The 27,246-nt window shown below is 40.4% G+C and overlaps 1 protein-coding gene across 3 annotated transcripts in view; it reads left to right on the top strand.

The window, feature by feature from the left end:
• Nucleotides 1–6,674: 6,674 nt before the first annotated feature.
• Nucleotides 6,675–27,246, top strand: part of BLTP3B (bridge-like lipid transfer protein family member 3B) — a 116,555-nt gene continuing 95,983 nt past the window's right edge. For 2 of the 3 annotated variants that reach the window (XM_010599584.3, XM_010599590.3), the window contains exon 1: nt 6,676–6,910. In XM_010599584.3, coding sequence (XP_010597886.2) covers nt 6,867–6,910 — 44 coding nt within the window. In that variant the 5' untranslated portion in view covers nt 6,676–6,866. Of the gene's footprint in view, nt 6,911–27,246 lie in introns of all 3 variants that reach the window. The other variant, XM_064283693.1, reaches the window with a different exon arrangement.

Consider the following 27,246-nt stretch of genomic DNA (forward strand, 5'->3'; position numbering starts at 1 on the left):
CTCACACTTGCACTTCCACTCACCTCTTTCCTGGACTATGCCTACTTGCTCTTCAGGACAGAGTTCACGCGTCTTTCTCATCTAAGAAGGCTTCTAGACATTTGACACTCTCCCTCCTCGTTCCCCTTCCTGGAATTAGGCGCCCGTCCTATGGGATCGGTATGAGTGGGAATGACTCCACGACAGTGGGTTTTTTGGTTTTCCTACGTGCTGCTGTGATAGTCCGGGCTAACCCCTGTATATCATAACGGTTAAGAGGATCAGTTTTGGCTTCACATCCAGACTCTGCCACAAAATGGCTGTGTAACCTTGGGTGATGATGATGATAATGGTTAATACTTAGACAACATTTACTGCTTGCAGGTGCGCTCTTCTAAAAAAAATTTTTTTTAAGCTTCTAAAGGCTTTATATATTCAACATCTCTATGAGGTAGGTTGTTGTTAGGTGCCTCGGAGTTGATTCCAACTCATAGCGACCCTATAGGGCAGAATAGAACTGCCCCATAGGGTTTTCTAGGATGTAATCTTTGCAGTAGCAGATATCCAGTTCTTTCTCCCCATGAGGCAGGTACTATCATTGAAATCAAAGAGGTCGTGGTTAAGAGTGCAGCCTCTGAAATCAAATTCTTGGGTCAAATCCTAGCACGTTAGTTAACCTCTCTATGCCTTAGTTTCCTCATCAGTAAAATGGAATAATATTAATAATATTCCCTTACACAATTGTTTTATGAAGAGTAAATGACAAATTCAAGTACCTGGTAGTTATATCATCATCATCGTCCCTTACCATATGATCATCCTCTGTTAACTTGCTTAGATGGCAAACTCCTTGGGATCAGGCATAATATTTTATTGGTGTGTATACGTATCCCTTTGTAGGAGCCCTGGTGGTACAGTGGTTAAAGCCCTCATCTGCAACCAGAAGGTTGGCAGTTCAAACCCACGAGTTGCTCCATGGGAGACAGATGTGGTAGTCTGCTTCCGTAAAGATTACAGCCTTGGAAACCCGGTGGGCTTGTTCTAATCAGTTCTATAGGGTCACTGAGTCAGAATCCACTGGAAGCAACGGATTTGGTTTGGTATATCCCTTCCTATTCAAAAGTTCGTTGAATGTCCAAAGTTAACTGTGTCCAAATTTACTCTATTTAATCTAATGTTAAAGTGGTAAGATGACTTACTCCAAACACGTAAAGACTATTTTATCAAACTTACCTTATAGAGCAGCTACCATTTCATTTCTCTCTCACCTTTCAAAATGTGCTCTTTCAATCCTGTGTCTCTCCTAATTAGCTGTTTCTCAGTTAGGCTTCTCATTTTCTTTTCCTCGCCTGCTTACATACTCCTTCATAAAGATCATTCTTGGCTCTGGCTTCAACTATCATTAAATACTAATAAATCCTAAACCAGAATTTCCACTACCAACTGTAACCTGAATGTCTCCACCAGTATATCTTGAAGAAAGTTTAAATGCAACAAATCTTATCTCCAAAACTGCTTATTCCCCTTATATCAATTGGTGGTGTCTCATCCACCTAGTACCCTAAGCTGTTGTTGTTTGGTGCTATCAAGTCGGTTCTTACTCATAGCAACCCTAGGTACGACAGCACGAAACACTGCCCAGTCCTGCCCCATCCTCATAATCACTATTATGCTTGAGCCTATTGTTGCAGCCACTGTTTCAGTCCATTTTGTTGAGGATATTCCTCTCTTTCACTGACGTTCTACTTTACCAAGCATGATGTATTTCTCCAGGGACTGGTCCTTCCTGATAACAAGTCCAAAATATGTGAGACGAAGTCTCGCCATCCTTGCCACTAAGGAGCATTCTGGCTGTACTTCTCCAAGGCAGCTTTGTTCGTTCGTTTGGCAGTCCGTGGTGTATTCAATATTCTTCACCAACACCGTAATTCAAAGCCATCAATTTTTCTTCAGTCTTCCTTATTCATTGTTCAGCTTTCACGTGTGTATGAGGCAATTGAAAACACCATGGCTCGGGTCAGGTGAACCTTAGTTCTTAAACTGACATCTTTGCTTTTTAATACTTAAAAGAGATCTTTTGCAGCAGATTTGCCTAATGCAATATGTCATTTGGTTTCTTGACTGCTGCTTCTATGGTCATTGATTGTGGGTTCAAGTAAATGAAGTCCGTGACAACTTCGGTCTTTTCTCCATTTATCATGATGTTGCTTATTGGTCCAGTTGTGAGGATTTTTGTTTTCCTTATGTGAAAGTGTAATCCATATTGAAGACTGTAGTACTTTATCTTCAACAGTGTTTCAAGTCCTCTTCACTTTCAGCAAGGAAGGTTGTGTCATCTGCATAATGTAGGTTACTCATGAGTCTTCCTCCAGTCTTGATGCCCCGTTCTTCTTCATATACTCCAGTTTCTCGGATTATTTGCTGAGCGTACAGATTGAATAAGTATGATGAAAGTATACGACCCTGACCTACAACTGTCCTAGCTTTAAACTATACCAAACCAAAAAGCCAAACCCAGTGCCATCAAGTTGATTCCCAGTCATAGCAACTCTATACAGTACCCCTTAATCTGTTACAACGACTGCCTCTTGGTGTACATACAGGTAAATCATGAGCACAATTAAGCATTCTGGAATTCCCATTCTTCACAATGTTATCCATAATTTGTTATGATCCATGCAGTTAAATGCCTTTGCATAGTCAATAACACAGGTCAACATCTTTCTGGTGTTCTCTGCTTTCAGCCAGAACCCGTCTGATATCAGCAATGATACCCCTTGTTCCAGGTCCTCTTCTGAATCTGGCTTGAATTTCTGGTAGTTCCCTGTCGATGTACTGCTGCAGCCACTTTTGAATGATCTTCAACAATATTTTACTTGCATATATTATTCAATAATTCCTTCATTCAGTTGGATCACCTTTCTTTGAAATAGGCATAAATATGGATCTCTTCCAGTCAGTTGGCCAGGTAGCTATCTTCGAAATTTCTTGGCATAGACAAGTGAGTACCTCCTATGCCCTAAGCTAGAAACCTCAATTTCCTTCAACTCCTATCCTTGACTTAATCTCTGGAATCTGTCCTTGATCTTCTTATATTCTTACTAATATTTCCTTATCTCTCACCTGAAATAATGGCGGTGCCTTCCCAACATTCTTTGTACCTCCATTCTCTACTTATTCTGATCCATCCTCTGTACTGCCAGCATAATTATCAGTAAATATTTTTCTAAATAAAAAATCTGATCCTCCTCCTCAACTCACCCACCATAAAAATCTTCTGTGACTTGCCATTGCCTACAAAATAATGTCCGTATATTTACATTTACAATCTTATCCCCTTCCACTCACTTTACAGCAGTGTGCTGGTAAATGTTTAACAACCAAATCTCCACAGGAAAAAGTCTCCTGACTTATGATGTTCGCTAATTTCTGTAAGTTAGTAAATACGGTCACCATTGGCTGATTTCAAGGTACTGCAAGGTCACCGAACATGGAGTTGGTAAGAGAGGCACACAGTTGTCTCTCAAGAGCTTGTGTGAGCTGGATGGAACACAAAATGTTTGGTAAAAAGTGCCTCTCTTCACCTTCACACCAGGTTTTAGCACAAATAATTTTGAGCATTTAAGTATTATTCTTCAAATGCTTGTATATTCTGTCAAGGCATAATTTTAAGAGTTAATAACATGACTCTCATGTAAATATGTAATGAACATGTGTCACAGATTTATTTAACTCGTGTTGATGAGTGAAACAGCTTTCCACTCTGTAGGTTCTCATCTTGCTGGTTCCCACAGTAATATGAGCTAAATAAATCTTTAATGCCTGTTCATTATATATTTGTATGACAGACACTTTTTTAACTTTTTGAAAATTATATTTTATTATAATTCTAATTAAATAGCAATAAAAATAACTTAATTTAAAAGCACTATTGAATTTATGGTGGTTTTGTGATATTTAGAGCCAACTTGATGGCACCTAAGAATAACAATCCAGGGAGAATAGAAGTGAAACTATTATCATGGATTTTGTCAACAAAAATATACTATAACTACAATGAATTACTTGTGGATTTCACTGGTATTTGTTACATTGAAAAGGGGCCCACATGTTGTTCTAACCACATCATTAGGCCACTTGCCACTTATAGAAGTCATAAACTTTTTCACTTCTATGCTTTTTCATAATGGTGTTCCATCTGCCTGAAACATCCTTTTTTGCCTACTGAATTTATAATGGAGTCCCTGGATGGCACAAACAGTTAAGTGCTCAATTACTAGCTGAAAGGTTGGTGGCTCAAACCTGCCCATAGGCCCCTCAGAAGACGGTTCTGGAGATCTGTTTCCGAAAGGTCACAGCCTAGAAAACTCTATGGAGCAGTTTTATTCTGCACACATAGGGCCTCCAGGAGTTAGAATTGACTGGATGACAACAAATGACAAGATTCTACTGTGTAAGGCACCCTGCTAAGTACTTTATCTTCATTAATTTAGTTAATCCTGACAACAATCTCATAAAGTAAATAGCACCACAGGGCTCAGAGAGGCTCAATACTTTTCCTAAGATCACACAGCTATAATACTGCAGTTAGGTTTCAAATCTTCCATTTTAGAATCAGTACTTTTAACAAACTAAACTGACTTATTCTCATATTTAAAATAGTATCTCCACTGTAATTCCATCTCTGATCCACAGAGATAAATGAATCATTTGCTTCCCTGTGTTCTCATAGCACTTTGCTTCTGTTTTCAATAATGATAATGCGTTAGGTGCTCTGCTAAACACTTTACATGCATAGTCTCATTTAATCCTCACAAAATTCTGCGTTAGATACTATTACTATTTTCTCCAACAGACCACATAACTGAGGCTGAGAAAGATTAAATAAATTGCCCAAGTTTACACATCTGCAAAGTGGTTGAGCCAGCATTTGAAACAAACAATCTAGTGACAGAGCTCAAGGTCTTAGTGCTTTGAATTTATCTTCCATGCTAGGCTGTTAACTCTTTGATGGCAGGAACAGGGTTTTGTTTGTTTGTTTAGACAATCCTGGACACTTGTATAGTGCTTAGTTTAAATGATAAATGTTAAATGACTGAACATTCAACTCATATTACCTTTCCTTTTCCTTCTCCAAAAAAGTAAAGTTGTTGGACTATGCTAAACCTCTCCCCATCCAGCTTCCTGATACACCCCTCAACACTGTAATTTCTTCTTCTCTATTAGAGATTTCTGCGTAGTTATTTCCACCTCTGAAATACATTGATTTGGGGCAGGGTGGGGTAGAGCAGCAGAACTGTAATGGTCCTCCCTGGTATTTCCTTCCTTTTTACAGAAATACTCAGCTAACATTTTACATACACATTTCTGTAGTGAAGTGAGTATGAAATTATTATCTCTAAGTGAACACAACTACAAAATACTAGAGCTAGGACTCGAATTCAGAATTCCCAGGCCCTAGATTCTATTATGGAGCCCTGGTGGCACATTGGTTAAGAGCTTGGCTGCTAACCGAAAGGTTGGCAGTTCGAATCCACCAGCCTATTCTTAGAAACCCTATAGGGCAGTTCTACTCTGTCCTGTAGGGTCTCTATGAGTTGGAATCAACTCCACAGCATCGGGTTTGCTTTTTGGTTTTTAGATGCTATTACTGGAGGCCCTGTGTGGCTCAAAAGATTAAGGACTCACTACTAGCCTAAAGGTTGGTGGTTGGGATGCACTTCGATGTCAGGCTTAGTGAAAGGCTTCAGAAAGGTCAAAGCCTCGAAAACCCTACGGAGCAGTTCTACTCTGCACACATGGGGTCGCCGTAAGTCAGAATAGACTGGGAGGCAACTAGCAGTAACAATAACAAGATTCTAATAAGACGGTTTTCAAATTTTACCTCCCTTAGGCTGCTGTAGTGGTTAAGAGCTCAGCTGCTAACCAAAAAGGTCTGCAGTTTAAATCCACCAGCTGCTCCTTGGAAACCCTATGGGGCAGTTCTACTCTGTCCTATAGGGTCACTATTAGTTGGAACCTACTCCATGGCACCTAACAACAACAAAGGACTGAAATAATCACAGGAAACATTAAATTATAACATTTAGCTGGCAGAAAGCGGGATATTTTAGCAAAAAAGAAAGGAGAGACTATGAAGAGGGCTGAGCAGGCAAAGAGAGCAAAGCAAACAACAGTCTGCGGAACAGACAAATCCTGAGGGAATGAAAAAGAGAAGGAGGTGGAAGGAACATCCTCGTGAAGGAGGCTGGAACAAGATCAGAGGCTGGGGAGGGAGGACTAATGACCAGGAAGGTTCTGGAATTGAGAGTTAAAGCATCAAGAAGTGACAAAGCACAGAAAGACGCTGGTCAATGTCCCCAGCGAGCGGAGCACAGCCGTAAAGCTACTGCGCCCTCCCAGAGCCTGCGCTCCACCCCGTACGCCCCGCCCACCCGTGCGCCCCGCCCACCGTACGCCCCGCCCCTGGTCCCCGCCCCGCCCGCCTCGTACGCCCCGCCCACCCGTGCGCTCCGCCCCCGCCCCGCCCCGCCCGCAGCCTGCGTTCGCCTCACCCCTCCCGGAGTCTGCGTTCGTCCTGTCTCGCCTGGCCCCGCCCCGCCCCCCTCTCTCCGTGCCCGCCTTCCCCCAGGTCTCTTAGGTGATGCTGCAGCTAAGATGGCGCTGGCGGCGGCGGCGGCGACGGCCTGACCGCGATGCTACCGGTGTCCGGCGGCAGCTGCGGCGGCGGTGGCTGTGGCCTCGGCCGGGGCCTCGGGTCTCTCCGGGGCGTGAGCGCTCAGGCGCCTCTCCTCCGGCCCGGTCAACCCAGATAAAGAGGAGACGGCCTCGAAGAGAGGAGGCAGCGAGCAACAGGGAGAGAGCACGGCGCCTCCCGCCCCGGCACCATGGCTGGACTCATCAAGAAACAGATCCTGAAGCACCTCTCCAGGTCTGTGGGAGCCTCGGGTGTGGGGGCACGGCATCCTGCGGCCTCGGGGAAGGCGGGGACTGGCAGCCGTGTGGGAGGCGACCCTTGCGCTTCACCGCACCCCTTTCCCGCTCCAGTCGGGACAGAGGTCCTGGACTCCAGTATCCCGTCGCCTGCGATACCCGGGGCGGGCCTCACAAGTCAGCTCTGCACGAGTTCTCCCCCTGGGCTGAGTCCCGGAGGAGCGTGGAGGGCGCCTCGGGGACCCCGCGTGGGCATTCCTGCGCGGAGGCAGGACATCGCCTGGAGTGACCTAGGTGCTTCGTTTCTGTGGGGTACTACGAGTGCTCGGTGCTCACTTCCACTCGGAGAGGAACTGTTCCGTTAACCGAGGGCGCCTGGCGCAGTGTGGACTTTCAGGGCTGAGGCTAACTGTCTTCGTGAAATGTAAACCTTGTTATTGTTCTGAATTCACCCCACCTCGGCGTTCGCTTGGATGCATTGGAGGGTGTGCTTGTTTGCCCAGTTAGGATTTGTTTTAGGTAAACAACCAGAGTTCCAGCTTTGGCAACTTCATTCTGGAGTCGTTTAGTTTTACATCATTTTTACAAAATAGTTCTTTGCTTTTTAAAATCTAAATCTAAAAAAAAAAAAACTAGAACCCATAAATTTAGGGAGTCAGTATCTGTGGTGATAAACCCCAGGCTTGTCATTCTTTCCATTTCATAACGCGGCTTTAGTCAGAAACATGACTCAGTAATGCTGGAGGTTTGTTACTGCCCTTGGCTTCTCCATGTTTGTCTCAAGACGCAAGCTACTTGAGGGAGCTGTTTCCAAGTTGTTAAGAGTGAATGCGTAGCGCTGGGTTAGTACCCCTTTCACTTCTCTGATATTTAAGTTAATGATTACCTTTAACTGATTTTAGGAAGAGACTCAGACAAATAATATGCTTGTAAACACAAATCTTGATTCTAGAGATTGTTTTATACAGCAGGTTGTATATTGGGAACAAAATCTGTGATTCAGCAATTATTTTCATTTACAGTTTTTAAAAAATATTAATAATTTATGGCTGCATTTATTAATATGTTAGGTGCGGTTGAGTCGGCTCCAACTTCTAATGACCCTTTGTACAGCATGATGAAACACTGCCCAGTCCTGTGCCATCCTCACAATACTTGCTGTATCTGAGCCCATTGTTGCAGCCACTTTGTTAGTCCATCTCGTTGAGAGTCTCCCTCTTTTTCGATGACCCTCTACTTTACCAAGCATGATGTCTTTCTCTGGGAACTGGTCCCTCTTAATAACGTCCAAAGTTATGTGAGATATGAAGTCTTGCCATCCTTGCTTCTAAGGAGCATTCTGGCTGTACTTCTTCCAAAACAGATAAGTTCATTCTTCTGGCAGTCCACAGTATATTTAATATTCTTTGCCAACACCGTAATTCAAAAACATCAATTCTTCGGTTTTCCGTATTCATTGTCCAGCTTTTGCATGCGTATGAGGCGATTGAAAACACCACAGTCAGGCACACCTGAGTCCTCAAAGTGATAGCTTTCCTTTTGAACACTTTATTTTTTGATTGCACTTCCGATGAAGGTTTACAGAACAATCTTCTGAAACAGTACATATATTGTTTTATGACATTGGTTAACAACCCCACGACTTGTCAACACTCTCCCTTATTGATCTTGGGTTCCCTGTTACCAGCTTTCCTGACGCCCCCTGCCTTCTAGGCCTTGGCCCTGGGCTGATGTGCTCCTTTAGTCTCATTCTGTTTTATGGGCCTGTCTAATCTTCGGCTGAAGGGTGTCCGGGGACCATACTCTCTGGGTTTCTCCAGTCTCTGTCAGGCCAATAAGTCTCATCTTTTTTTCATAAGTTAGAGTTTTGTTCTAAGTTTTTCTCCAGCTCTGTCCAGGACCCTCTATTGTGATCCCTGTCAGAGCAGTCGGTGGTGGTAGCTGGGCACCATCTAGTTGTACTGGACTCAGTCTGGTGGAGGCTGTGGCAGTGGTGGTCCATTAGTTCTTTGGACTGATCTTTCCCTTGTAGCTTTAGTTTTCTGCTTTTGAACACTTTAAAAAGATCTTTTGCAGTTGATATGCCCAATGCAAAGAGTCATGTGATTTCTTGACTGCTGCTGCTTTGCGCCTTGATTGTGGATCAAAGTAAAATGAAATCCATGTCAACTTCAGTCTTTTCTCTGTTTATCATGATGTTGCTTATTGGTCCAGTTATGAAGATTTTTGTTTTCTTTATGTTGAGTGTAATCTGTACTGAAGGCTGTGGTCTTTTTTTTTTTTTTTTTTGAGATGTAGAATATATTACTTTTGGGAAGAAAAAGGTATGAAGGTGGTCAGAAAAATGAATGGAGAAGGTCCTGGGAGCCTTAGCCTGAGAAACATGCCCACCCCCATTTCCTCCCCACTTTCCACTGAGCTTCAGGTTGGCTTAATTTTTTGTGTGTGTGTGTGTTGTACTTTAGATGAAAGTTTTCAGAGCAAATTAGTTTCTCATTAAACAATTAATACACATTGTTTTGTGACATTGGTTGCCAACTCCACAACATATCAACAGTCTCCCCATTCTAGACCTTGGGTTTCCCATTACCAGCTTTCCCATCCCCTCAGGTTGTAGCCTTTGATCTTCATCAGTAAGTGCTTCAAGCCCTCTGTCCACTTTCAGTAAGCAAGGTTGTGTCATCTGCATGTCGCAGGTTGTTAGTCTTCCTCCAATCCTGATGCCTCGTTCTTCTTCATATTGTCCAGCTTCTCGGATTATTTGCTCACCACGCAGATTGAATAAATAGGTGAAAGGATACAACCCAGATGCATACCTTTCTTCATTTTAAACCACACAGTATCCCCTTGTTCTTTTCAAACAACTGCCTCTTGATCTATATACAGGTTCCTCATGAGCACAATTAAGTGTTCTGAAATTGCCATTCTTTGAAAATTTTATCCAAAATTTGTTATGATCCACACAGTCAAATGCCTTTGCATAGTCAATAAAACACAGGTAAACATCTTTCTCATGTTCTCTGCTTTCACCCAAGATCCATCTGATTTATTAATATACATTTCTTAATATTATCAGTAATTGGAAAGTTTCTTTTAAAATTGTGTATGGTCCAATGCTGAGTTATCTTGTACTGGAAGAAGGTTTTATCTATTTGTTTTAAATTTATTGTTAGGTAAGGTCTTTCTTATATCAGATGTCTCCAGCTTTTCTCATACCCAGTTCTGAGAAAATTCTGACTTACAGAAAATAATTTGAGTGTCTGTGTTCTTAGTTCTCCTAAGAATGATGATACATAGCTATTGCTGCATTAAAGAGATGTTAATTCATTCAATCAGTGGATGCTTTAGGTCTTAGGGCTTTACTGTGAAGAGTTCTTTTGTGGAACTCCAGTTGAGAAGAACTCGTAAATAAGTGGAAAAGTAATGGTATCCTTCATAAAGCTAGAAATGCCCACATATTCAGAATTGAGCCTTTATGGTTACTTTTTAATTTGTATGATTTTTCTAACAGCTGTGTGTTAAATAGTAATAAGGATTTTTTTTTTTCAGAGATGAGTTTTTAAAACAATTGAGATTTCAATTTTATATTTAAAAAGTCCTTATGCAAGATGTCTGAGAATTATCAAATTCATATTCTTGGTTAATATGTTAATGTTATGGCTGTTCCTGTCATCTCCTAAGAAAAAATGGTTATTCGTAAGTGTAAAGGCAAGTCACAATAGATAACAGAAGGTAGGGGCTGTGATGTGATGAATTACAGTTGAGTAATAATGAACTTTTGAAATTACCTGGGTCAAGTTTAATTGGGAATGAAGATATCACTATATTGACTGAGAATGAAGATGTAACTGTAGTGGTCTGGAATACAGTTTAATACAGTTTAACAAGAAATACTTAGAACATATTACTGTCCAGTAACGTACATGGCCAGTGGATGCAGCCTGTGGCATATTCTCAGAGAAGCCTCCTCAGACCATAGTTTAAAATTGTGAACCCCCATCTTACTTGCTCACTATCCCACTTGCTAGCTTTATTTTTTTCCATAGCACTTATCGTCATCTGCCGTAGTATATATTTAGTTACTTGCTGTTTGTCTTTCTCCACTGGAATGTAAACTCCATGAGGGCAAGAATTTTTTCTTCTGAGTCTGGCATAAAGTAGGTGCTCAATAACTATTTGTGGAATGAATGGATAAATGGCACAAATGAGCTGACTCTCCCTCACATAGCTATTCTTTTTAACTGAGTAAAGACTGTATGTCACCAATATTATAGGTTTGGGGTATGACCACTTTGGTTTTAGGGGAAAAAAAAAAAAGTTGCTTTTGAGTTGATTCCAACTCATAGCAACCCTATAGGACAGAGTAGAACTGCCCCATAAGGTTTCCAAGGAGTGCCTGGTGTATTCAACCTGCTGACCTTTTTGGTTAGCAGCTGTAGCTCTTAACCACTATACCACCGGGGTTTCCTTGGTTTTAGGAAGTAATGGGTAAATTGAATCTTTGGGTAAATGTGCCTTTGGTGTCTTGGAAATGAAGGACTTGGAAAGTGACTCTTCATATAGAGGGTTGTCTTAGTTTTCTGGTGCTGCAATAGGAGAAATACCACAAGTGGATGGCTTTAACAAAAAGAAATATATTTCCCCGCAGTAGACTAAAAGTCCAAATTTAGGGCATCAGCTCCAGGGGAAAGCTTTCTCTCTCCATATAGGCCTCATCAGTCTTCCCCCAGACTAGGAGCTTCTCTGCGCAGGAACCCCAGGTCCAAAGGACGCACTCCTGGCACTGCTTTCTTGGTAGTATGAGGTCCCCTGTCTCTCTGCTTGCTTCTGTCTTTTATATCTCAAGAGATTGCCTCAAGACACAGTCTAGTCTTTAGATTGAGTCCTGCCTAACTAACAACTTCCACCCATTCTCCCTCAGTAACATCACAGAGGGAGGATTTACAACATATAGGAAAATCACACAGTACCAGGAATCCTGACCCAGCCAAACTGATAACACACACTTTTGGGGGGGACATAATTCAATCCATGACAGGGGTCTTCCAGTAAGAAAGAATCTTTATCTAGGAACCAAGAGGAAAAAAAGAATGCTCACTATGACCCTGAAGGTACAAGTGTGGTGACATTGCAAGATTAAAACCAGCATTCCCCACCAGCATTCCCCAGATACAGGGACTTGAGAAGCTGGTATATTGCAAAAGTATGAAAGAGGAATTGTTTTTAAGAGATTGACAGATGCTTTAAGTGAATACCAAACTTGTTCCTTGCCTGTTAGTTTGTATCCCAAGCATCTCTTGCTTTGTTAATAGAAACAGCTTTTATATTTGGAACTGATCTGGAACTAGGACAGGGAGGGTGTGGGTGTGTGTGGGGGAGCGTAAGGATAGTTACATTTTAAGAGAAATGAAACAGGAAAAGTCTATGAAAGAGAAATTACCCTGATCCCTGGAAATATAAGAGCAGAGAAAATGTAGGCTTCTCTAGGAGAGTCCCGTCTCCGCCCCCCCCCCCCCCCCCCGGAACGGAAAGTTCTAAAGAAAAGTCATAACAAATGTTTTAAGAAAGGAAGTAAGAACAGAAGCGAACTTTCAGCTTAGGGCCTCACCGTCTGTAACTGTATGTGTGTGTGCATGATGTGAAGAGAAGAGGATAAATAAGCCAGGACGTGAAAAGGGTTGCGGAAGATTCAAGCACAAATAACCCTCCATCCCCTCTACCCGCTGCCTCCCTTAAGCCCAGGGCATATTATGTTAGGCACAAGGTTTATTGGAGAGTGGGAGTTAGGCAGACAGATACAACACCTCACCTGGGGAGGACTCTTTCTGTAGTTTAAAGCAGTGGTTCTCCACCAGGGGTGATTTTCCCTTCGGGGGATATTTGGCAATATCTGGAAACATTTTTAGTTGCCTTGTGGTGGTGGTGGTAGGGGCGGGGGGGGGGGCTACTGAAATCTAGGGTGAATTCTACAAATGGATTTTGATTAACGTAAGTGTGAAAGTAATATATTGGAAGGATATTGGTATCCCATAGAATTTATGGCAAGGTTGGAGAACTAGGCTTGGAAAAGGACTGAATCCAGGCCAGCTCCAAGGATCTAGGTAACAGGAACTGTTTGCTACTCTCAAGAAGACATGTTCTATAACCTAAGGGGAAAAGTATCAAATAAAAAGAAAGAGTGGCTTGAGAAGTTTGTAGAATGTTTGGAATATTTTTTATGGGGACTAAGCAGAGTTTTTAGGCAGAGTTGAACGTTTGCAGGATTTTGTGACTGAATGGCAAAATGATGAGAGTTAATTTAGGATGCCTCACAATGTGTTGCTGGGATGAACCACTTGGCTTAGGCTGTGTAAACAAGGAAGAGGGAGGGCAATAGCTAATAGCTTGGGGAGAAAAAGAAGGTCAAAGAATTGAAAATTTTATTAAGGCAGAAGAGCAATTGAGAAAAAGGAATGAGAGAATTGGAAAAATTGGAGGTTTTATGTGAAAGTGGCATAATGAAGTTTAAGGTTTTAAAGATGGAGCAGCCCTAGTTCAGGGTGAGGTCTGAGATATGGCCGTGGAAGTGAGTTGCTGAGGAGCAGTTACGGTGCATGTAATTGGAGGTGAATATTCCTAAATCTATAATCTTCCCTGTATTGGACATTCTTAAAAAGAAATACAACATAGATTATTAAATCAGGCAGAGATTACTTTCTTAAATGATAACTTCATAAGCTAGTTATTTACATTCTATAATTTTATGGTAAAGCCCAATATATAATTTTTGAGAATTTATATATATACCAGGTCTAGAATTGTACTGCTATATGAGATTTGGTTTGCTTGGGTTAGGCACCTGGGGAAAAGTAAATGAAAGATTACTTTTTGTATTATAAATAAATTTAACTTTTGTGGGTTTTGGGGTTTTTTAAGTAATGTTTGGTTTTTTAAAATGGCAGTATTGTTGTAAAAATAATCCCCAATAATATGGATTTTTTATCAGTTGTTCATTTAACAGATTTACTGAGTGCCTACTTTGAACTAGGCAATAATGCTGGGGATCTACTAGGGAACACAATAGACAAAAATTCCTTCCCTCATGGAGCTTACATTTTAATCAGAGGAGGCAGATCGTAAATAAATAAATAAGATACATAATATGTCAGTTTATGGTAAATGCTACTGAGATAAGTAACCCAGGATAAAAAGTGCAGGGATGTGGGAATGGAGCTTGCAGTTTTAAACTGGGCTTTGAACCTGTTCCTTCTGGTTTGAACCCTTGCTGAGAATTTGCATTTCCACCCCAGATATACTGAATCAGAACCTACATTTTAACAAGATCTCTAGGTGATTCTTATGTGTAACAGATTTTGAGAGCCACTGCTCTACTAGTTGTTTTCAGAATTGTTCCCTAACCAGCAGCATTAGCATGGCCTGGGAACTTGTTAGAAATGCAAATTCTCAGCAGGGGTTTGAACTCGAGGGAACCAGTTCAAAGCCTTGGTCTTAAATCAGGTGGTCAAAGAAGGCTTGAGATAATGACATTTGAGAAGAGACCTAATGGAGGTGGGGAAGCAAGTGCAAAGGTCCAAAGGTGGGATTTTGCTTGTCATATGTAAAAAACATCAAGGTAAAGTGGAGTGAGGAGTGAGGTGAGAGAGGTAGATGAGATCAAAGAGAAAACAAGGGCCAGATCATATGTGGCCTTTGGCTTTTACCCTGAGTGAGACTGAAAGCCATTGGAAGATTGGAAGGCCTTGAGGCTCACTCTGGCAGCCATGTAGGAAATTAATTACATGAGGGCAAAGCTGGAAGCAGGAGCCCAGTTAAGAGACTTTCAACTGTCTAGGTCAGGCAAATACTCACTTGGACCAAGGTGGATGCAGTGAAGTTGAGATACAGTTAGATTCTAGGTGTATGTATTTGTTTTTCTTTCCCTACCACTCCCCTCCATAGTAACCATCAAAGATTGTTTCCTTCTGTGTGTAAACCTTTTCATGAGTTTTTATAATAGTGATTTCATTAGATGTATGTATTTTGAAGTCAGAGCCACAGGATTTGTTCAGATGTTAATTGAGGGAAGAGTCAAGGATGACTCCAGAAGTTTTTGACATAAGCAAACTGAAGAAATGGAATTGCTATTAACTAAGTTGGAGAACACTGCAAAAGGAGCATGGCTATGGGAGGACATCAAGAGTTTGCTTTTAGGTACGCTGATTTTTGGATGCCTGTTAGACATCTGGGAGCCCTGGTGGTGCAGTGGTTAGAGCTTGGCTGCTAACCAAAAGGTTGGCAGTTTGAATCCACCAGCAGCTCCTTGGAAACCCTATCAGGCAGTTCTACTCTGCCCCATAGGGTCGCTCTGAGTCGGAATCAACTTGACGGCAACAGGTTTTTTGGTTTGATTAGACATCAAAATGTAAATACCACCCCTATTATCTATGATCTAATTTAGACTACACATGTTTTAGTCTGGCAACAACAGTGGAAGTGTTTTTGTGTGGTAATCTTTTGGTTAAGGAGTTCTGGTGGTGCAGTGGTTAAATGTTCACCTGCTAAGTGAAAGGTGGATGTTCTGAACCCACCAGCTGCTCTGTGGGAGAAAGACGTGGCAGTGTGCTTCTGTAAAGATTTACATTCTTGGAAACCACATGGGGTAGTTCAACTCTGTCATATAGGGTCACTATGTGTTGAAATTGACTCAACAACAGTGGGTTTCAATGGGTATCTGTTGGTTTCTGTAATAGATTATTACAGCAAAGTGTGAATTGTGGGTTTAATTTTAGAGGATAGTTTTTTGGGCTTTTTGTTTTTTTTTGCTACTAAGTGCAATACACAGAAGTATCTGAAATGGAGCAGGTGCCCCTTTCTTTCACATCAATTTTCAGTGAAACTAGATATTCTTGTAAAAGTTGCTTTCAGTAGATGATTTTGAAAACTTCAGGTGGAAAGGGGGCTTGGTTTAGTGGGTGTTGTAATATTACCATTCTAGAACTAGAAGGGATCTGTTCCTGTCTGAGAGAAAGAAATTAAAACCTTAAGATTTGGTACTTGCCCCAGGTGGTGTTGAGTGGTAAAGTCACTGAGCACCTTTTTTATTCCATTACTCTGTGCTGCCAGTTCAGGCTGTTGTGAGCTGTTGTCCTTACCTAACAGTTTGCTTTTCTTTTACCCAATTTCCCTGTTACTCTTTCATGGTGTTTCACCATTCTGTTGTAATTTGCTTTAGGTGATTGTCTTCTGGCTTAGAAATCTTTTGACTCTGCAATCCTTTGAGTTCAGAAACATAATCTTTTGACTTTGCAGTCATTTGAAGTCAGGGGAACATAATTTCTCCACTCATTTCTGTTTACTTGCACAATTATACTTTTTGCAATATTGTGCTTTGCCTTATTATTGCAGTTCCCAGTCTAAATGTTTCTTTAATAAGGTGATCCTTTTTCAGTTATGTATGTTTTAAATTCTGCATATTGTATTACTTAAAATGAGTAATGTTTCTATTAAATACCAATGTGTATTTAACTAGTTGATATTAGTGACTAGAGCTCAGTTTGAATGTAAGTTACAGGTCAGAGACTTTATGACCATTTCTGTGAGTGACATACGAGCAGTTATCGAGGCCAAGTTATTAAAACAAAATTGAGAGCTGAAGCAAATATGATTCAGGATATAGTAATTTATTGTTTGCTTGATTTTCCATACATTAAGCTTACTATTAGCCTATCCAATAATTTATTTTTATTTTTCTCCTACTCATGATGAATGCTGTGTGTAAATTTTGACTCTCAATATTAGTCTGTCCTTTAAAGCTTTATTTTAGCTGTATGTGTGTGTGTGTGTGTGCTCTTTTTCTACCCAAAAATACCATTAACTGAGGGATCTCTGATTTCTTATTACCACTGTGAACATAGCATCAACTGTTATTTTCCTTTACTGTTGTCTATTTGTAAACCTCTTATATATAATTTTATTGTTAGGAATTAATATTTGGGGATACTGCATTATGTGGAAGTCTCAGAATCCCACTATTCTGCCCTTAACTATAAGGATATAACAAATTTCCGCTTCTTACTTCTCTGTTTAGTTCTAATACCGGCTGCCCACTCAGTGCTTCTTTCTCTGACCCTAGCCATCTGGAGCTAGTTCAGATCTCAAGTTAAAAGGGCACCATCCTTCAGACTGCCAGATAGGCAGATGCCAGTTACAAGTTTGGGAGGCCACATGACACGCACCCTTCTGACCTGCTGGCTACAAATTTGGGGTTTTCCCATTATCCCTGCAGGATGCCAACTGCAAACTCAGGGGTCTCCTCTGGATTCCCTCACTTCTGACCTGGTGGTTACAAATTAACGGTTTCCCTCTACCTCCTCAGAATGCGAGCCACAAGCTTGGGAGTCTTCCCTGGAAAATTTCAGACCTGCTAGCTCCCACTATTCCTTTGAGTTAAATGATTTGTTGAAATGACTCACAAAATTCTTGGAAAGTGCTGTATTTACGTTTATGGCTTTACTGTAGCAAAAAATGGTACAAATGAAGAGACGCATAGGGTGAGGTCTGGGAGAGGTCCCAGCATGGAGCTTCCATGTCCCAAAAGATGTGGTACCCTCCCACATGCATTGATGTCTTAAACCAACCAGGAAGCCCTTGGAACTTCCTCGTTAGATTTTTTATCGGGGACTCATTGCGTAGACATGATTGAGATCTCATTGCATAGGCACCATTGATTGAATCACACCCTACCCCTAAGGTGAGCTGATAGCAGGCCTTGTAGTGGTCTTTTTGGCTTGGCTAGCCCCCTCCCATTAGCACAAATCCTCAGGTGTGGTTTAGATCTTCAGTTACTCAGGAAATTCCAAGGGTTTAGAGTTATCTCTCAGGAACCAAGGACAAAGGCCAAATTACTTGAGGTAAAGTAAGTCTTTACCCCACAGATACAGTTAGTGGTACAAGCAAATTCAGTGATTTTAAAATTCAGTAAAACTGTATTTTTGGTTGCTAAAATGAGTTTCTGTCCTAAACTTTTACTTCTGCAGTGATACAGCTTTATATAACTGAGATGTACTGTGGAAAGGGGCATCCAAGAACTGTTCAAGATTTATCTTTTAAATATTATGATTATTCCCATTGGTAAGTCATTTATTTATTTATTTTGTCCCAAACTTAAAGAAGATTCTATAAGAGACACAAATAAAGTTTAGAGGTAGAGTGTCTTCTGGAAACTTTAGTCTGGTAGATGAGTGATTTCAAGATAAGGTATAACGGACTTTATAAGAGAGGCACAAAGTACTGTGCAACTTTTATGGAAGGAGAGACAATGAGGTGGAGGTGGTCTAAATGTCAGAGAAACTTGTAAAGATAAAAGCAGATAAATGATAGACTTGAGTGTAGTTATTAAATCTGCTTTCTCTGACTAGGGCATGCATTCAAAGGGAATAGCTAAGGTAAATATTCAGGAAATGTAAAGGATCCTCCAAATTTGGCTGCAATTTTGTTTCCCGTATTCTACAGTACTATACTTTTCTCCCATTTTTTCCCATCTTTTGTTGTCTTATTTCCTGCAGCTGGATTGTGTGCATCCTTTCATGACAGTCCATCGTTTCAGGCGTCATTTTACTTGTACGTTTTCCTTCCCTGGAAGCAGCTTTAACGAAACTAGTCTTCACTGATTCCCTCCATTTTTGGACTGCTTTAGGTCTTCAAATATATCCTGTGTGGTTTATTAAAAGAAAGTCTTCATGTTTGTTAGCTCTGTAGATTTTCATCTCTTTAAGGCCTTCAGTTCTAAGAGCAGTGACTGTTGTCGTAACCTTTGTGTCTTTAGCCTCTGCCACAGTACTGTGATACCTAGTAGTTGTTCAAAAACATTTTTGACTAACTAAATGAACTTATATTACTCTGGCCTTCACTGAATGTATAGGGCATAAATTAGTTGCCCTGAATACATTTTTGGCAAGTTTTAAAATTTGACTCATAACCAGAAAATTTAGATTAAAACATTTTTTTCTGGTAAATACTATACAGTTTATTTTGTGTATATAAATATAATTTATTGCTGGATCTCTCTTTGAGGATTATTTTTCATAAGTAATTTATTGCCTAGTATTCTCTATGAAATGAGGATTGCAGTTTTGACCTGTTTAAATGGGGCTTTGGCAGTTAAACTAATTTGACAACTTATAGATTGCTTGCCTTGTATAGCACTGGTGTTAACTGGTTTCATTTATTGTCAAATTATACATTTCAGTCTTTATATAGCCTTTGTACAACATAGCTATCTCATTTTTGTTAACTAGCATTTCAGTATAAAAATTTTAAAAATATATAAATTTAATGGAGTAATAACATCAATGTTAGAGAGAATGAAGAAAATCCTAAATGATTAATTCATCTTAGAATTTAAGCAGTGTTTGCCTTTAGTTAATCCAGTGTAAAATACAAGTGTATGTTTTAAAAAGTGTATCACAGCTATATATATTTTATCATATCATTCCTTTCCTCTCCCTTCCCTTAAACTTGCTCCCTTCTGTGTCCCCTGTGCACCCATTCCCCGCAGCGATCCCTGCTGGCTGTGGTGGAGATTGGTTTGCTGTGAATTTCATAACCCAAATGAGTAACAGAGGAGTCTAAGAAACCCTGGCAACTGACTACTTGCTTTCACGAATAGGGACCTTTTGTTTGAATTTTCTGCCCTCAGGTAATACCCCTATTCCCCATTCTTTCTTTTTTCTTTTTCTTCTATAAATGCACACAGCTTTGAGAACAATTTCTAACTCTCGTTTTAATAAGATACCAATTCATTTTCCGTTCTATGTAGCAACCCAAACCCACTGCCAAGGAGTCAATTCCAACTCATACCGACCTTATAGGACAGAGTAGAACCGCCCCACGGGGCTTCCAAGGAGCGGCTGGTGGATTCGAACTGCCGACTTTTTGGTTAATAGTGGAACTCTTAACCACAGCACCCCACCAGGGCTCCTTAATGTAGTTACCAAAAAAAAAAAAAACCAAACCCAGTGCCATCGAATCGATTCCGACTCATAGCGACCCTATAGGACAGAGTAGAACTTCCCCATAGAGTTTCCAAGGAGCACCCGGCGGATTCGAACTACCGACCCTTTGGTTAGCAGCTGTAGCACGTAGCTAGTGAGATTTAAAACCTCTTTTGATAAAGAGGATATTTTGATCAATTCTCTCATTCTTCACTGAAGGCTTAGGAGTTCACGTAGTTAATGTTAAGATATAATCTTCATCAAAGAGACTTGAGATAATTCTCATGAACAGCAGTGAAAAATGGAATTTATTTTTGAAAAATGAAACTTTTTTTTTCCCTCCCCTTCTGTTCTTTTTCCCTTCCCTGCCAATTTTTAAGGGAAGGCAATTAAGTTTTTTTTGGCTGTTTTTTAAAAATCAAATCCATTGTCAAGGCATAAAGACTTTTCATTATTACTTATACTTAGAACATATTATAAACTTTTTTTCTGTTTATTGTACTTTAGTTGAAGGTTTACAGAACAAAATAGCTCCTTATTAAACAGTTAATACACATATTGTTTTATGACATTGGTTAACAACCACACTACACATCAGCACTCTCACTGCTCGACCTTGGGGTTCCCTGTTACCAGCTTTCCTGTCCCCTCCTGCCTTCTAGTCCTTGCTCCTGGGCTTGTGTGCCCCTTTAGTCTCATTTTATTTTGTAGACCTGTCTAATCTTTGGTTAAAGGTTGAACCTCAAGAATGACCTCATTACTGAGGTAAAAGGGTGTCCAGGGGCCATAGTCTCGGGGTTTCTCCAGTCTCTGTCAGGCCAGTAAGTTTCATCTTTTTTTTTTTTGAGTTAGAATTTTATTCTACATTTTTCTCCAGCTCTGTTCGGGACCCTCTAATGTGATCTCTGTCAGAGCAGTCAGTGGTGGTAGTCAGGCACCATCTACTTGTACTGGACTCAGTCTGGTGGAGGCCATGGTAGTTGTGATCCATTAGTCCTTTGGACTAATCTTTCCCTTGTGTCTTTAGTTTTCTTCATTCTCCTTTGCTCCCGAAGGGGTGAGACCACTGAAGTATCTTAGATGGCCACTCACAGGCTTTTAAGAACCCAGATGCTACTCATCAAAATAGAATGTTGAACATTTTCTTTATAAACTGTGCTTATGCCAGTTGAGCTAGATGTTCCCTAAGACCATGGTCCCCATTGCCCTTACCCTAGCAGCTTGGTCCCTCAGGGAGTTTGGATGTGTCTGTGGAGCTTCTATGACCTTGCCTTGGACAAGTTGTGCTGGCTTCCCCAGTATTGTGTACTGTCTTAACCTTCGCCAAAGTTACCACTCATCTGTTGTCTATTTAGCATTTTTCCATCTCACCTCTCCTGTCCCTCATAACCATCGAAGATTGTTTTTTTGTGTGTGTAAACCTTTTCATGAATTTTTAAAGTAGTGATCTCATACAATATTTGTCCTTCTGTGATTGACTTGTTTTACTCAGTATGATTCCCTCCAAATCCATCCATGTTGTGAGATGCTTTACAGATTCATCATTGTTCTTTATCGTTGCATAGTACTCCATTGTGTGTATGTACCATAGATTGTTTATTCATCTATTGATGGGCATTTAGGTTGTTTGCATCTTTTTTGGAAAGCAATTAAGTTTTAAAACCAGATTCATAGAGTTCTGATCAGGAATGCAGTAGGTGGATCCTGATAGAAAGGGAGAAAAATGTGGAACAGAATTGCAAATTTTGAAGAATCCAGACTTAGTGGGCCCATTAAGTCTATAGGAATCCCCAAGACCATTGCTCTGAGATACACTTTGAAGCGAAACTCCCCCGAAGTCACATTTTAACTAAGTAGCAGGTTAGCTCAGAAAGTAAAGAATGTCACCCTTGAGTACTGCATTCTTAAAAAATTACCTATATAAGACCATGGACAACAGTTACTCTAAAACATAGATGAGAACTTTGGGGGTCAGTGAAACGTAAGTTAATGGGAGTGAAAGAATTAGAATGGAAATAAGAATGCTGGCATAATGTGAAGAACATAACCAATGCCACTGAGCTTTATGTGTAGAAATTGCTGAATGGAAAGGCATTTTACTGTGTATATTTCCACCAAAAATATAATAAGATAATTAAAACAATCAAAATGCATAAACCTTTTGAACATCTTCCCCCCAAAATCAAAAAATAAATTCATGGAAACGGTCCTGAATCATGTTGAACTATTCCTTTCAACTTAGGACCAATGAAGAACTTAGAAACTCATATTGAATATTTCTAATCATTGGGAGGGGCCGTAGTGGTGCAGTGGCTAAGAGCTAGGCTGCTAATCAAAAGGTTGGCAGTTCAAATCCACCAGCGACTCCTTGGAAACCCTATGGGGCAGTGCTGCGTTGTCCTGTAGGATCGCTATGAGTTGGAACTGACTTGATGGCAACAGGTTTGGTTTTGGTTTTAATTCTTGGGAAATTTATCCGCATAAATACTTTGAACCTATTCTAAAAGTCTAATACGAAATCGTCTACTAAAGACTAACCAAGAGTAGAGCTGTGCAGCTGATTACATGTTTATCCCAACAGTAATGGGACAGCTGATAAACTCGTTGGCCGTGTGCTAGATAATAATTGCTTAGGTATGATGACCTAAATATCGTTTTCCATTCTTGGTGTCTGCATTGATTCTATGCTATCATATGAGGGTTTGGATCTTAACCAGAATTGTCGAGGGAAGGATGCCAAGCTTTAACCTCATGTAGACTATTTAGGGAAACCTTTAAGATTCAAAAAAAAAAATTTTTTTTTTTTTTTAAGATTCACTCTAGGATGATATTCATATTGAAGGTCTTTTCTTGTTTATAAAGGTATTCAAGGATGATACCGGTTTTGTGGATACCTATATAGCAAATCCTCTGGAACTCTTGCTCTTGACATATAATCGTAACCATAGTTCTTTGCTTTTTTACACCTCTTTAACCTGTATCTTTTTGGGTTTGGTGTATGCTTACTTTATTGAAGTTGAGGTGTTATGATTTTATTCTAAGTTCAAACCATATTTAATTATGCTTTCTCCAAGTTACCTACCAAACTCCATTCCTTTTTCTTATTTACCTTCCCATTTTAATCCATTAATGATTTCTTTCTATTTAAATAACTCTTGAATTCATCCTCTTTATCCTGAACCTAGCACATAGCAGACTACATGGCACATAGTAGATATCAGTAAGATTGAATCTCTCTGCTGTCACCGCCCAGATTTAATTAATCATTTCTTGAGTCAGTTGTTGCAGTTAAGTATTCTCATTTCCTTAGTCTCATACTTCTTTATGCCCTCCTTGACGCTTTTACCAGAGAAGCCTTTCCAGAAATGCTCATCTTATTTAATTTCTTCCTAAGAATCTGTTTTAATGGCTTCTGTTCAAACTTATAGTTTAAAAAAAAAATTTTTTTTATAACAATTTTTTATTTTAAATCTTAAATAGAACCTCATTTCATGAAAGAGAGGTAGAGCTGCTTTAGCTGAATTGGTAGTTGGGGTAGGAGGCCAGCTGGCATATCCTTTTCCATTTTTGTTTCTTCTCCCACCTAGATGAAAGCCTGATCCACCTCCTGAGGGGCACTGTGGGAAAAATGCGGATATGTAAGATGAAACCTGCATCCCTTGGCATGGGATACAAGAATCCTTCACAATCTGGCTTCAGCCTGCCTCTTCAGGCATATGATTTCTTTCCAAACTGCCTGATATTTCATCAGAATCCAGAAACCCAGCAGATTTTAGTGTGAGATCTACCAGTTTTAAATGTTAGTGACAAATTTACATTTTTAAAAACGCTGCGAAGGCCAGACAAAACATATCTGGGATCTTTTTTCTGTTCATCGTTCCCTTTCCATTCTTTAAATGTTTATGTGGGAAAACTGGTTACGCAAGATTGATGGTGTTTCTTTACAGAGCACGTTACAAAGTAGCCAAGCCAAACAAACTACCTAAATTGAGAATTTAAAAAAAGCGGGGGGGGGGATGATTTTAGTTATTTTGGGTGTTCTTTGATCCTTGTTCCAGTAATACTGTAGGGTTTATTTGTTTTTTAAACATTTAAGCATTGAATACAGTGACCCACAAGTTGACATTGAAAGCTCTTGAGAGAGAAAATGTATCTATTTTAACAGCTTTATTGAAGTATAACTGATTTATATTCAATAATTGCATATATTTAAGGTGTATAATTTGATGAGATTTTGACGTGAGTCATATGTCATATGATTCATGAAACTATCACCATAATTGAGAAAATGAACATATCTGCCACCCTCAAAGCTTCTTCATACCCCTTTGTAATCCTTCTCTCCCTCCCTCTTATCTTTTTATTAGCAATACAAAGAAATGAACCATTGTTGTTGTTAGCTGCCATCGAGTCGGTTCTGACTCATAGCGACCCTATGCACAACAGAACAGAACACTGCCCGGTCCTGCGCCATCCTTACAATCGTTGTTATGCTTGAGCTCATTGTTGTAGCCACTGCGTCAATCCACCCCATTGAGGGTCTTCCTCTTTTCCGCTGACCTCTGCCAAGCATGATGTCCTTCTCCAGGGACTGATCCCTCCTGACAACACGTCCAAAGTTTGTAAGACGCAGTCTCGCCATCCTTGCCTTTAAGCAGCATTCTGGCCGCACTTCTTCCGAGAAAGATTTGTTCGTTCTTTTGGCAGTCCATGGCATATTCAATATTCTTCGCCAGCGCCACAATTCAAAGGCGTCAACTCTTCTTCAGTCTTCTTATTCATTATCCAGCTTTCACATGCATATGATGCAATTGAAATACCATGGCTTGGGTCAGGTGCACCTTAGTCTTCAGGGTGACATCCCTGCTCTTCAACACTTTGAAGAGGTCCTTTGCAGCAGATTTGCCCGATGCAATACGTCTTTTGATTTCTTGACTGCTGCTTCCATGGCTGTTGATTGTGGATCCAAATGAAATGAAATCCTTGACAACTTCAATCTTTTCTCCATTTATCATGATGTTGCTCATTGGTCCAGTTGTGAGGATTTTTGTTTTCTTTATGTTGAAGTGTAATCCATACTGAAGGCTGTGGTCTTTGATCTTCATTAGTAAGTGCTTCAAGTCTTCTTCACTTTCAGCAAGCCAGGTTGTGTCATCTTTATAACGCAGATTGTTAATGAGTCTTCCTCCAATCCTGATGCCCCATTCTTCTTCATATAGTCCAGCTTCTCGTATTATTTGTTCAGCATACAGATTAAATAGGTATGGTGAAAGAATACAACCCTGAAGCACACCTTTCCTGACTTTAAACCAATCAGTATCCCCTTGTTCTGTCCAAACAACTGTCTCTTGATCTATGTAAAGGTTCCTCATGAGCACAATTAAGTGTTCTGGAATTCCCATTCTTCTCAGTGTTATCCATAGTTTGTTATGGTCCACACAGTCGAATGCCTTTGCATAATCAATAAAACACAGGTAAACATCCTTCTGGTATTCTCTGCTTTCAGCCAGGATCCATCTGACATCAGCAATGATATCCGTGGTTCCAGTTCCTCTTCTGAAACCGGCCTGAATTTCTGGCAGTTCCCTGTCGATACACTGCTACAGCTGTTTTTGAATGACCTTCAGCAGAATTTTGCTTGTGTGTGATATTAATGATATTGTTCTATAATTTCCACATTCGGTTGGATCACCTTTCTTGGAAGTAGGCATAAGTATGGATCTCTTCCAATCAGTTGGCCAGGAAGCTGTCTTCCATATTTTCTTGGCATAGACAAATGAGCACCTCCAGAGCTGCAACTGTTTGTTGAAACATCTCAATTGATATTCCATCAATTCGTGGAGCCTTGTTTTTTGCCGGTGCCTTCAGAGCAGCTTGGACTTCTTCCTTCAGTACCATTGGTTCCTGATCATATGCCACCTCTTGAAATGTTTGACTATCAACTAATTCTTTTTGGTATAATGACCCTGTGTATTCCTTCCATCTTCTTTTGATGCTTCCTGCATCATTTAATATTTTCCACATGGAATCCTTCACTATTGCAACTCGAGGCTTGAATTTTTTCTTCAGTTCTTTCAGCTTGAGAAATACCAAGCATGTTCTTCCCTTTTGGTTTTCCATCCCCAGCTCTTTGCACATGTCTGTCAGTTTGTCATACTGTGGGGGCTTGTGCGTTGCTGTGATGCTGGAAGCTATGCCGCTGGTATTCAGATACCAGCAGGGTCACCCATGGAGGACAGGTTTCAGCTGAGCTTCCAGACTAAGACAGACTAGGAAGAAGGACCCGGCAGTCTACTTCTGGAAAGCATTAGCCAGTGAAAACCTTATGAATAGCGGCGGAACTATTGATACATACAACAAAATAGACAAATTGCAAAATAATCATGTTAAGTGAAAGAAGCCAGATCCTCCCCCCAAAATATACATACATACACACACACACGCATACTTGTGTATATAAAATCCTGGAAAATGCAAACTAATCTAAGTTAAATACATATCAGTGGTTGCATTCCATCATGGATATACCACAGGGAGCCTTGGGGGCACAGCAGTTAAAGTGCTTGGCTGCTAACTAAAAGATTGGCAGTTTGAACCCACCAGCTGCTCCGTGGGAGAAAGGTGTGGTGGTCTGCTTCAGTAAAGATTTACAGTCTCGGAAACCCTACAGAGCAGTTCTACTCTGTCCTACAGGGTCGCTATGAGTTAGGTCGCTATGAGTTGGATCGACTCTAAGGCAGTGGGTTTTTGTTGGAGTGGATATACCGCATTTTGTTTATCTATTTACCTATTGAGGTTTTTTTCTCCTTTCTTGACTATTCCAAATAAAGCTGCTATGACTATTCATGTAAAAGTATTTGTGAGGACATATGCTTTTCATTTCTCTGAGTAAAGAAAATACCTGGGAATAGAGTGTCTGAGATGTCTGGTAGGTGTATGTATAACTTTTAAAGAAACTGCTAAACAGCTTTCCAAAAGAGCCACCGTACATTTTAGATTCTCACTAGCAAGTGTATGAGAGCTCCAGTTGCTCCGAATCTTCAACAGTACTCAGAATGGGCAGTCCTTTTAATTTTAGCCACTTTTGTGGGTAAGTAGTAGTGTCTTACTGTGGTTTTTAATATGCCTTTATTCTTTTTCTAATTGGCATTTTCCTAATGACTAATGAACCCTCGTGGCACAGTGGTTAAAATGCTTGACTGCTAACCAAAAGGTCAGAGGTTCCAACCCACGAGCTGCTCTGCAGGAAAAAATGTGGTAGCCTGCTTCTGTAAAGATCACAACCTTGAAAACCCTATAGGGCAGTTCTACTCTTTCCCATAGGGATGCTGTGAGCCGGAATCGACTTGACAGTAGTGAGTTT

Source organism: Loxodonta africana, chromosome 4, assembly GCF_030014295.1.
Source record: "Loxodonta africana isolate mLoxAfr1 chromosome 4, mLoxAfr1.hap2, whole genome shotgun sequence".
Lineage (NCBI taxonomy): Eukaryota > Metazoa > Chordata > Mammalia > Proboscidea > Elephantidae > Loxodonta > Loxodonta africana.